The 13,494-nt window shown below is 38.5% G+C and overlaps 1 protein-coding gene across 1 annotated transcript in view; it reads right to left on the bottom strand.

The window, feature by feature from the left end:
* Window positions 1–8,245: 8,245 nt before the first annotated feature.
* LOC145979622 (alpha-tocopherol transfer protein-like) overlaps window positions 8,246–13,494 on the bottom strand; it is a 52,100-nt gene continuing 46,851 nt past the window's right edge. Inside the window, exons 6-8 of the mRNA XM_083112588.1 lie at window positions 9,873–9,983; window positions 9,457–9,624; window positions 8,246–8,293 (exon numbers count right to left, since the gene is read on the bottom strand). Coding sequence (XP_082968714.1) covers window positions 8,246–8,293; window positions 9,457–9,624; window positions 9,873–9,983 — 327 coding nt within the window. The remainder of the gene's footprint in view (window positions 8,294–9,456; window positions 9,625–9,872; window positions 9,984–13,494) is intronic.

The raw sequence follows: 13,494 nt of genomic DNA, 5'->3' as shown, positions 1-13,494 counted from the left end.
GTCGCATTTTTTTTGGGGGGGGGGTTAAAAATTACAAAAATTGTAAGTGCTGAACTGAAAATATGTAGTACTTTCGCATGACCTAAATTTCGAAAATGAGGGAATAAAAACAATGGAATGACAAATGAAAATTGTATAATTACAATTTATTTCACACAAAAAAAACAATACTTATGGATGAATTGAAAGAAATGAAAAACAGACCATACAAATGAGAATCCTTCATAGTAAGTGTTCAATGTGAAAATTGAGGCCGATATGCTTCTCTTATTAAAGTTGGAATGTCCACTTCAATATCTATATTTGAAAGTCTCAGAAGGTGAAGCAGTGAACAATCTGCCAGTCGGCTTCTGTAGCGGTTCTTGATGAACTTCATTGAAGAAAAAACACTTTCAAACGTTCATTCCGCATAGCGAAGGGGTTGAAATGCATGGTGTGAAGAGAAAGTTACGTCACTTTTAGATTCTGATGATGATCATTATTGACTGCAAAATAAATTCTACCTGTGATATGGTCTTTCTTCACAAAGCTTCCGTTCCTTCAGTAAATATAGAACGCATTTTAATAAAATTAATGTATTTTCCAAACTGGCTTCGCGGGCCGCAAAAGGAGGCATCGCGGGCCGCCAGTTGGAAACCCCTGCATTAGAGAAAACAATATAAGTGGAAGCAAGAAAATAATTAGATCGAAAATTTTGCAATCTAAGAACAACATTGATTTAATATGGCACAAACATTTCCAAGCGGTGTTTACAATTTTATTTATTTAGATCGTTCGGCACGCAGGCCAGACTCCCCCCGCCCCTCCTACCTATGGCTCTGAACTTGCCAAGACTTTAAGAAAAGGAGAAAAGGCGAGCGAAGCGAGCAAGAAAATTTTACGGAACTGTCCTGCTACTCTTAGTCTTGCTCAATATTTGCCCCCTTGTCCCTTAGAATTGATTTCCATTCAAGATTGGGGAGGGGCAATGCCCATTCCCCCTTGTAGTTGCGCCACTGAATCCCCTTTCCCCGTACTTGCTATGAACTTTAATCGGCTTTAAAATACTTAATTTTCTTCAAGAGTATAATATCGTTTAATAAGGGAGCAGGCGCGGTTGGCCCTATAGCGCACAGGATCAGTGAACCCCCAGTAATATACGATAATCACCTCGAGAATGAACAATAAACAATGTCTTTACATTTTCACATTATTTCGCTAAAAATTCTACACAATAAGTCATGTATTTGTGCCCGTAACACGGCGAACTCTCTTGCTGAGAAGAAGAAACCGCGATTCGGCCGCCCTGATACAGACCCTCAGTTGAACCCCCACAGGACAGCTCGTGCCATTGTGAAAGCTTCGTGCGGGAGCAGAAGCGCGAGGAGGGTATAGGACAAAATACATGGGAGATGAGATTTGCAGAACCTATGTTCAACCCAACGGTCATGCGCAGTTCGTTCTCTCGCAGAAGGCGCGGGACAAGGCTCCGATCTCGTTGCTTCCTCCCTTCCAGTGTTGCTGTGTGCGGTTGAAGTTTGAAGCGCACACATTACATATTCAATATTCTCTTTGTATCATTTTTGTACTGAACTTCTTGGAATAAATGCAAAATTGTGGCAGAGATGGATGAGTGGAAACAAATAAAAGCTGGAATTAGATGCGATGAATTAAAATAAAGGAGATACATTACCAAAATAGTTCGTGCATGCATTCAGAGGTTTTTCCTTAAAGGTGGAAACACTTCGGGTTCGCGAAAGAGAAAGAATGGCGCGAAGACGTGACTCGCTGTCGCCCGGTGTCAATCGTCTCAAGTTTGTTAGTTTTTGAAGTGCTTGGATACTTGTTGGAAAGTATTAAGTGATGCTGCGAGTGAAGCGAGGGATGGACTTTACCTAGGTTATGTCACATGATGCAGTGTAGGCGTTGCAGTCCGCGCAGGTAAGAAATGACCGATAGAAATGCACGTAATTAACGTAAACGAACTTCCTTGTCCACTGAAAAAAAGCGTGTGCTGGTCGACCAGCCCCAAATTTGAACAATTTCTCTATCTTGTATCAATGAAAGGGTCTCAGGTTCGATTTCTAGTATGCACATGCCATTAGTTGCCATTTCCCTTTAATAAATGTAGGACCAGTTCTGATTAGTCGGCATGGACGTCCGGAAGGGGAAAAGGGGGCAGCCCCCCATGGAAATTGAATGTAAACCAAAAATTATATATTACACGCATATAATTTAATTTCAGTCACAGTAATTTTTGGTAATTATTATAAAAGCGTTGCAGTAACTTCAGACTGAAGGAGTGTTTTTTGCTCCTCCTGAGGAAAAAATATATTACTTGCCCCTACTTGAGGACGTCCATTCCAACAAAACTCAACTTTTTTCATAAAGGCACAATTTATTGTAGTTTCAGCCCTAAATTTATTCGCACACCCCTAATACAAAACCTTATACTCCCATATAAAAAAAATTCTGGACAAATCTTTTAAGCCCGCCCCCCCCCCCCCATCCTTTTGTTAGGCGAAGGAAGTTTATTTTGCGGAAACTGAATATATGTCACATGACTTCAGTGAACCCCCGGGTAAATAATGCACGAGCCGCGCCTGTAAGGGAGATAAGATTACACTAAATTTGTAGGTGAAAGTACAATAATATAGGAGGGACATGAACATCTGAAAGGGGGGGGGGGTTAAGGATGGCCAATGTCAACCTAAAAGTGTATATTTCAAACATATAATTTGATTTCAGTCATAGTCATTTACATTAATGCGATAATTTCAAATTCAAGTGGTGTTTTTTTTTGAGGAGGCAATACTATTATTGAGGTAATATGCCCCACGGAGAAATACCCTGCTTGTCCCTCCGTGGAAAAAAATCTGCGGGTGTCCATGATTAGGGAGGGGGGCGATTTCCCTCCCTTGCCCCCCCCCCCCGTGCGCACGCCTATGGTCCAGGCTACTCCCAAGAGGATTCTCCCACAAGCTGGTGAATTACTTCAAAGAATTACAGGAACTATGACATACCCACATGCGTGAAAACAATGCGGGGACCACTTTAAGCACTTGTTGCAACTCACAAGGTCCGTTTAATAATAGATTTCAGTATTACAGTCGCCTATTCTTTGATTACCTCCTGTAAACTAACATTCCTCATGTACTTTCTTTCACCCTCATCTTGTAATTATACATTTTGTAAACTGTTGAGACAAGCTTTTAAGCCCGAATATAAGTAAGTTTTTAGTATATGTGCGCCACTGATCGTTCTCCAACTCAAGTGGTTGACGTTGTATGCCAACGAGAGTGCCTATTTATAAACATGCTCAGTGCTACGTGCTCAGTTCCAACGCTACAAACAACGTTGGTGGGAGAAAGTTCCTTCCTGATGCTATGCCGCGCTTGCTTGGCGAGGCAGTGTTGCTACATGAAGAAATAATAACTTGCTGAAAGTAAATCCAAGTCTAATTACACTGTGTAACAAAGGTTTTCTTTCCTGGATGGTATGTAGTGACCACAATACCCCTTGGTACCCTGATGTAGGAGCACTAGTGCATTTGTTTGTATCAGCCTCCATTTTACCGCAAATGGGAAAAATGGGATTTTTAAAATACGAAATTTCCCTCTTTCAAGGTGGCAACACTTCCCCTTGTGAAGTTGCAACACTGCATGAAAATCCGTATCAGAAGTAGGGATCCATTCGGATCCGGATCCGGCTCCAAAAGTTACGGATCTGGATCCGGATCCCAAAGTTACGGATCTGGATCCGGATCCGAAAGTTCCGGATCTGGATCCGGATCCGAGAGTTCCGGATCCGCGGTTCCGGATCCGGGTCTGAAAGTTTCGGATCTGGATCCGGATCCGAGAGTTCCGGATCCGCGGATCCTGATCCGGGTCTGAAAGTTTCGGATCTGGATTCGGATCCCAGGGTTCCGGATCCGAAAATTTCGGATCCGGGTCCGAAAGCTTCGGATCTGCATCCGGATCCGGATCCGAGAGTTTCGTATCTCAATCCCATTATAATATTACCACACCTTAAAAGGTATTATGATCTTCGATTACAAAGAAATTTTTCGTTAGTCCCACAAGAATTTTTTTTCTAGTGTTGTTCCTAAAATACTTTGCTACGCATCGGCTAACACACTCGTGCACAAATGTCCGAGGTGATTTTGTAAATGCCATTGAAACGAATATGTATTCATTCGAATGTATTGGAAATGAAAACACACATAAATGTGAGACATTCCATTCCAGGATGAAACCTTTAACACATATAACAAGATAGAAATGTTATACAAAAATTATACAATTGTTCTACAGTTACAGTTTTACAAATGGAAATAAAACATTATGATATATGCAGTGTTAAATAATTACAACTTGTAAGACTAACAAGGGAGGTTATCTAAATGTCCCCCTCCGATTTCCATGAAACTTGGCAGTATAGTGGGGTCCAAAGGAAGAATTAGGTGTTTTTTTGTTTCAGCTAAAAAACGGTTTTAGGGGCAAAACCCCCTCAAATGTCAAGATGAGGACAAATTGAAGTGAGGATCTGACCCCTGTGTCCCTCCGATTTCCATGAAACTTGGCAGGTGTATAGTGGGGCCCAATGTAAGAAATACGTGTTTTTTGTTTCAGATAAAAAACGGTTTTAGGGGCAAAACCCCCTCAAATGTCAAGATGAGGACAAATTGAAGTGAGGATCTGACCCCTGTGTCCCTCCGATTTCCATGAAACTTGGCAGGTGTATAGTGGGGCCCAATGGAAGAAATACGTGTTTTTTTGTTTCAGATAAAAAACGGTTTTAGGGGGCAAAACCCCCTCAAATGTCAAGATGAGGACAAATTGAAGTGAGGATCGGACCCCTGTGTCCCCCTCCGATTTCCATGATACTTGGTACGTGTGTGTATAAACGGGCCCAAACGAAGAAATATGTGTTTTTTTGGTTTCGGCTAAAAAAACTTTTTAGGAGGCAACCCCCCCTGAAATGTCAATATGAGGACAAATTTAAGTGGGCATTTGATTTATGTGTCCCCCTCCGATTTCCATGAAACTTGGCAGGTGTATAGTGGGGCCCAAAGGAAGAAATGCGTGTTGTTGTTTTTTTGTTTCAGCTAAAAAACGGTTTTACAGGGCGAAACCCACTGAATTGTCAAGATGAGGACAAATTGAAGTGGGGATCTGACCCCTGTGTCCCCCTCAGATTTCCATGAAACTTGGCAGGTGTGTGTATAAACGGGCCCAAATGAAGAAATACGTGTTTTTTTTGTTTCGGCAAAAAAATTGTTCTATGGGGGGCAACCTCCTCTCAAATGTCAAGATGGGGACAAATTGAAGTGGGGATCTGACCCCTGTGTTCCCCTCCGATTTCCATGAAACGTGGCAGTTGTATAGAGGGGCCCGAAGGAAGAATTACGTGTTTTTTTGTTTCAGCTAAAAACTGTTTCAGGGGGCAAAATCCCCTCAAATGTCAAGATGAGGACAAATAGAAGCAAGGATCTGACCCCTGTGTCCCCCTCCGATTTTCATGAAACTTGGCAGGTGTATAGAGGGGCCCAAAGGAAGAAATACGTGTTTTTTTGTTTCGGCTAAAAGGCTGTTTTAGGGGGCAAAACCCACCTCAAATGTCAAGATGAGGACAAATTGACGTGGGAATCATCTGACCCCTGTGTCCCCCTCCGATTCCAATGAAATTTGACAGGTGTATAGAGAGGCCCTATGCCCTCTGTTTCACCTGCCAAGTTTCATGGAAATCGGAGGGGAAGACTTAGACCTCCCTAGTAAGTGTATTAATTAATTAAAAATCGCTCACGCGCGCACACACACTATATATATATATATATATATATATATGTGTGTGTGTGTGTGTGTGTGTGTGTGTGTGTGTGTGTGTGTGTGTGTGTGTATGTATATTATATATATATGTATATTAGCAGGTAACAATATGTTATAAGCACATTCTTACTTTCCAAAGAAGCGCATGTGGGATTGCAAAACGGATCTGGATCCGAAAATTCCGGATCCGGATCCGAAAGTACCTGATCCGGATCTGAAAGTACCGGATCCGAAAGTTTTGGATCCGGATCCGAAAATTCTGGATCCGGATCCGAAAGTTCTGGATCCGGATCCGAAAGTTCTGGATCCGAATCCGAAAGTTCTGGATCCGGATCCGAAAGTTCTGGATCCGGATCCGAAAGTTCTGGATCTGGATCCGAAAGTACCGGATCCGGATCTGAAAATTCCGGGTCCGCGGATCCGGATCCGAAAAATTTTTGGATCCGGATCCTAAGGATCCGGAACCAACCGGATCCGGATTTCGGATCCGCTAGGATCCGGATCTGGCCATCCCTAATCAGAAGCCGGTGGTACATTATTGAGAGTGTGTTTGTGTGTTGTTATTCATTGTTGTTCTGGATGTTTGTCTGTTCCAAGAACTCTTGTAGGAGTTTACACAGTGTTAATGTACTGCTCAGAAGGTACTGAAAGCTGGACTTGCAGCACAAATATTTCAGTTTGTTGCTACGTGTGACTGTTAGATATTCCTGTTCGGATGTGACAAGTATCTCCGGTTCTGACATTATATGTGTTTGATGTATCTTTATTGTAAATCATGCCAAGAAGTTGTGTAAATAACCCAAACATGTTCTGTTACATATGTGGAAGAGTGACTGTTAAGTCCAATGTTACTCACCTGACACCTGCTGTGAAGAAGGCTTATGAATTGTACTTTTCCTGCAAAGTCGGGGACCAGGATTAAAAATGGGCTCCGCACGTGTGTTGTAAATCCTGTGCTGCGAACCTTCGGCGATGGTTGAACGGAACACACAAGGCAATACCATTAGCCGTGCCAGTGGTGTGGCGTGAGCCACAAGACCACACCACAGACTCTTATTTTTGTTTAACATACATTCGTGGAATAACCGCAAAAGCAAACAAGTCAAACAACTATCCATGTGTACCTTCTGCTATTAGGCCTGTTCCACACTGTAATGAGTTACCTGTTCCTGTGCCACCAAATGCTTGGACGTTGAGTGACTGTGATACTGAACGTGAATCCGAAAGTGAAGGAAGTGAAGATCCTGTGTATGTGGGGGACGCAAAGGAACCACATATAATATGCCAAGCAGAACTAAATGATCTCGTGAGAGATCTGCAATTGTCCAAATAACAGGCTGAACTACTAGCTTCCAGACTACAAGGTTGCAACCTTTTGGGAAAGGACTCGAAAGTAACAATGTATTGTTGTCGTGGAAGTGATCTAGTGAATTTTTTCAGCTGTCAGGAAGGTTTGGTGTACTGTTCAGATGTGTGTGGACTTATGTCTGCATTAAACATTGACTATGACATGAATCAATGGCGTTTATTTATTGATTCTTCGAAATTCAGTCTTAAAGCTATGTTATTACACAATGGCAATAGTCACCCTGCTATTCCAGTCGCTTATGCTGTAGGTATGAAAGAATCATACCAAAATATGAAGCTCTTGCTTGACAGAATGAAGTATGCGGATCATCCTTGGCACATTTGTGCTGATTTTAAGGTTCTTGGTCTGCTTTTGGGAATGCAGTCAGGATACACAAAACACTGTTGTTTTCTGTGTGAATGGGTTAGCAGGGCAAAAGAGAAACACTATCGTGTGAAACACTGGCCCACAACAAAGTCGATGGTTCCTGGACAGAAAAGTGTTAGTTACACGCCTCTTGTTGATCCAAAAATGTGTACTTGCCACCATTACACATTAAATTAGGATTAATGAAGGTGTTTGTGAAGGCACTAGATAAAGAGGGTGGTGGTTTCCAGTACCTAAAGACAATATTTCCACATATCACAGATGCAAAGTTAAAGGAAGGAATCTTCGTCGGACAACAGATTAGAGAACTCTTCGTGCATGAAAATGAGAAAAGAGTGTGGGTTGCACTAAAGAATGTGATAACAAATTTCCTTGGAAACCGAAAATCTGAACAATATGCCGAACTTGTAGAAGAACTGCTACTGAGCTTTCATGCAATGGGTTGTCACATGTCCCAAAAGCTTCATTATCTACACAGTCACTTAGATTTCTTCCCAGAAAACTTAGGTGCAGTATCAGATGAACATGGTGAACGATTTCATCAGACCATTCGTGTCTTGCAAGAAAGGTACAAGGGAAAGTGTGGGATTACTATGTTAGCTGACTATTGTTGGAGCTTGAAACGAGAAAACGAGAGTGCTCAGTACAAACGGAAGCGCCGATAAGACTACCTTGAACATCTTTATACATGTTACTTTATGTATCATCCTTGGATGTATGTACATTTGATCTGTATTGTTACTTCTGATACCTATTGGTGTAATACATAACATATTTTGTTCATAATGTATATTTGTAGTTCTTGAATTGATGTTAATTTCATTTAGGCGTTTACGTAGGTACCTTTGACTCAGGGTGGGATAAGGGAGCAGCTAGGGATGTGGGACAGGGGTCAGGCAGGGTATTTATTTCGGTACCGGTACTGGTATTTATGTAGGTTGATAGCATTGTAATTTTTGCTTCTTGTACTGTGTAATTTCAAAAACGAATTACTTTTAGTTTCATTCTTCGTTACATCCCATGTCCTGCAGTGCTTCAAATAGCATAGCATTTACATTAGATAATAAAATTTTCAACTATTATTTCTCGAAATCGGAGGCTGATACAGGAATTTCAGTTACACCACTGTAATCAGCATGACAAGTTCTATCGGAAACAGTTGCATTCATTTCGGAAAGAGAAAAAAGTTGTAAATTTGTTACACAGTGTTATCGGCACAAAGGAAATTTTATGAAACATATAAAATTGCCGAAAATTTGAAGATGTGGAACTCCTGTTTTTGTTTTACTTGCATGCTTGCTTTGGTGCTTTATTTTTATTATATCTAATTAATCTAGAGAGGGTGTAAACAAATATATACAATTAATTTATTGATTGATTGATCTGGTTTATTTTACTTCGCAATTTCTGTCACTTTTGGCTAATCAGGAAGATGAGGATGAGTGATGACAGGAATTACTACTCCTAAATATGGCCCTCATTCCTTATACTTGACGCTTATTTCTTTCGCGAGAACCACTAGCTAGTGCAAAGTTTCTTACCTCAAAATAATAATAATAATTTCGAGCTCCACTTCAACAAGCAGAGTCGTAAATATTCTTTATTTTTTTAGTAATATTAATTATTCCCGTTTGATTCGGTGTTATAATGTTTATTTGGAGAGATTGACTTCCTATTACATGGTAACTCTCAGCACAGTGGTTCTCGTTTGGTAAAGGTATGTGAGATAAAGTTAAACTACCCTCAGATGGTGTAAAGGTACTGTGTTACCACGTTAATGCTTTATGGGCTCAGAAATACGATCGAAGGACGTCAGATAACGTTTAGAAAAGGCGTATGTACTTGTGAAAATTAAGCCAAATTTTGTTGACTCAAGGAAGACATTTCAAACGGAACTTAACTTTTTTTACTTACACATGCTAATGCACAGAACTCACCTTCAAATATTTCATCATTTGCCTCCACTGCTTTCCGTAACCTGATGTTGCTGAATTTCCCCTTCGTTCCATTGTATTCCTCAGGGAGAATTTCTGGTTTAATGTGAGAATAAAACCTCTCAAAATTTTTCCCATGGAAATGTATCTGAAATAAAATACATGTACTTCTTCACATCAATGAGGACTTTAGTGTATGTTTGTGTATGCGTATGTACACACACAATAAAACGATAGCTTATTCGTCATGAAATACATTATGTTTTATGTAGTTATAAGTCTGCCTAAAATGCCTCAATGATTCCCAGAAAATATATTTACATTTCCCTCTTATAAAATACTTTAATGGCTTCACCTTGCTGCTATCAAGTTGGAATCACAATAAAATTAACTTACCCTTTTCTTAAGTTTGTCTTTGAGAAAAGGCCTAAACAACGCGAAGATGGCATTGAATAGAATTGGCTGATTCAAAAAATGAATGGCCTTCATCTTACATGGAAAAACATCCTGAAAGAAAGAAAAACATTGTTATTGGATTATGAACCAAAATACAGGACGTATTTATTATTAGAAATCAGAAACATTACACTGGTAAAACACACCTTTTATTGAAAATGAAATTAGAGTATTTTTCGGCAACTTCTCGATTGTGATTTCGAATATGACATTAGCTTTCCTTCATTGGTTCTAGTTTTTTGAGTAATGGCTGTCCAATTAAAAATGAATAAAAAAGAAACATGAAATTTAATGTCAAGGCTTGGTCTAGTAACAACATAGGAATTGACTAAAATAATACTAATGTATGAACAGTTAATACCCAGTGGTATACAGAAAATATACCGAGATAATCACAGTTAACGATGAGAAAAGCATCGTTTCTGTTCTTTTCGTGTGTGGACGTTATCAGGACCACCACTTTGAAGACCCCAGGAATGATCTGCCATCATGTGTCTGTACCATCTGTCTTGATACCTTTCCTTTCAAAAACAAATTAAATAAACTATTAGTTAATAAGGAATATTATAGCGTTAGTGAATATCTAGATTGTAAATTATAGAAATATTGTAATTATATATTTTTTTATATGAACTGTACTGAACCCTCCAAATACCAATGTATGGTTTATATGGAGTAATAAAATTGAAATAATAAAAATTGAAAATTGAAATCACCTTTATATCTTGGTGGATCCCCTCTTGTTCTTAAAAAAAAATCATGAAGATTTTCTGGTAATCTGTCTTATTGGCTATGGAGAAAATGCATATTTATGCTCATAATAGTATTCACATTTTTTTTTTTTTTTAGTTTCTGAGCATGTCTTGCAACAGTTTTTCATAGTTTTCGGCTTTGTAGTTGTCCCAACAAGATATCGACAACTGACACGCAGCTAAACCATGCAGAAGATTTCATGTCATTCATAAAATTTAAGAGATTTAAATCATCAATGATTTTCCAAATTTACGGGCCATCAAAACTCAGTCCAGAAAATAATCCAAAATTGTATTTGAAGCATTGGCTATCTTTATCTAATCCTTTAACAAACTGCTTCAACAGTCCCAGCATTTGTATGCAAGGGTGGGAGAATTATTTTTTCTTCTGTTATTATTCTTCTGTAATTTTATGAATGACATGATAATTGCTGCACCTACAATACACTGAACGTCCCCTCACAGGCCGTCACTTTTTCCCATGACCTTGCTTTGCCCTACTGTCCCATAAGCAAATGAAGCAATGGTACATCGTGTATCCACTTTGTTATCCAAGCAAGACGTTCATCATCTTTAAATCTACACAAATAGACCACTGGTGCTCATGATAGCTCCCTTTTATAATATCATTTTGATATTTACATATTCTGCTTTAAGTTTTGTTGAGTGACAAACTGGAATAGATGCATAGCTATTTCTATTGTGTAATAAAACACAAGCCTCTGGTCGAGCTGTCTATAAAACTCTGCCAAGCTTCTGGTCGATATTCCAGTAATCCCAAGTGAAGTAGTAATTCAGAGATGTTATTGCAATGCATAAGCTCTTGGCTGAAGAATGGAAGATCTACAATAACTGATATTGGTCTCTAAGCGGCATTCCAAAATACACAAGGTATCTTGCTTTAAAAAATCAGTGATTTTTTCTCTGTTTCTCTAGAGAATATTCACCTCAAATGTAGCAGAATTCAACAGGTCATTTGTGCAGACGTTTCTTGAAAAACCGATGTTTCATTCCCCTCAACAATAGAAATAAAACATAAAAATAAAGCAAATAAAGAAAAACTAATATTTGATAGTTATAATCCATGTACTGGATTGACTACAGAAACATATTTATAATTAAATAAAAGGCAAACCCTATTGCATGACAACAGCTACAGCTCTTACTGAGATAAATTTTAATTCAAAGGATACCAAGTATTTCAAGAACTAGAGTGAACTTGGTAAAACTATTTTTCATTTTACATTCATAAACAAAAATATATTAAATTCGATCAAAATCCTTGGCAACTCAAATAAAATATTATTATTGCTATTACTACTGCTATCATTTTTGTTACTATTACTACTTATAATTTTCTAAAATTCGCATACATTTGTAATTTTCATATTCTGTACATCCATATACGTACAATTTGAATAACTGTATACTGACAAAAAGCTGTTTTTTTATAATTAGATAATCAGTGTAAAATAGACTGTAAACTTAAATGTAACCCTACTTCAAATAATAATAATAATGAATAGTTGCTGTAACTTAAATAGAAAACAACATTTTGTGTTATAAAATAACGCTATAATTTCACCGTTCGGATTACATTAACTCTTTCCAGAAATCTCAGGAGAGCAAGCGCCCCCCCCCCCCCGGCCCTTCCCTGAGGGCGACCTTGGTTTGGAGGTCTTTAGAGTCTTTGCACGTCATGAAAATAGTAAAGGCGAAATGTGAATGGGTGTGGAATATTTGGTGTGCAGTCATATTGAAGTGCATAAGTAAACCCATCACCTACGAAGTACAATCTCTGAGACCATATGGTAGCCAAAGTTTTGATTTTAAGGAAAACAGTATATTCTACGACAATCACCTGCAACGAGAGATTAACGGAGATGAAGATACCTGTTTTCAAGGGTAAACCGATATTATACAAGAATACCGCAGTTGTCTATTGAACGCGTACTTCTTAATATCTGGATTTTCAATTTCATGAAATTCAATTGAACCGGTCACAAGAATAAAGTTGAATGTAACAAAATCCAAATGCCACAGAAACTGCAAAACAATCAGTCATGTTGCTTTCTCCTACAGGTCATCCTCCAATAGGAAGTTCCACGGTACAGAAAACTCTTCCATCTGTTCATAAAACGTGTGACTATTACATTCCCAAAACCAAAAATACTTATTTTTCTTCAACTCGATGCCTTTGCCATCGCCGTTGGTTACAACGTTGTTCGTACGACAGATTCAATATAAGGAAGATATTCATCAAATTGATGGTCCACTTTGAACAGCGTAATATTACGTATTTAATGACCGACTACCCTTCTCCTTATGTAACTTCTGTATTTGTATTTTCTATATTTTAAGTCGCTTTCATGCCAATATTGGCAAGGATAAATGGATAACATAATGGGAACATGTTAATAGAACATTACTATAGTATTAAAATGTAATAAACTACTTGATGGTATTACTTTCGCATTATTTCCCATGTATTTATTCATAATGTTTGTAAATTGTAAATTATTTTAAATAATAAAACCTCCTGCGAATGCAAGGCTCGTGGAACTTACTTTCAATTCGTATATTTCTTAGATTTGATTATCGATTTCCTCCTTTACGAATGCCTTTGTACTATCTGATACTAAATGACCATCTTCTTTAATAAGTTTTCATATTATTCTAGCTCAGAAAAAGTATTTAAATTTTCAAATAACATGTTTCACCAGCATCTTCTTCACATATATATTTCCATCACAGTCAACACCACACTTTGCAAAACACTGAGAAAACACAACACTTATTATAAATTCACG

The sequence above is a fragment of the Lepisma saccharinum genome, chromosome 26 (genome assembly GCF_977018435.1).
Source record: "Lepisma saccharinum chromosome 26, izLepSacc3.1, whole genome shotgun sequence".
Lineage (NCBI taxonomy): Eukaryota > Metazoa > Arthropoda > Insecta > Zygentoma > Lepismatidae > Lepisma > Lepisma saccharinum.
The sequence above is the reverse complement of the archived record's forward strand: the minus strand, read 5'-3'. Positions and strand labels throughout refer to the sequence as shown.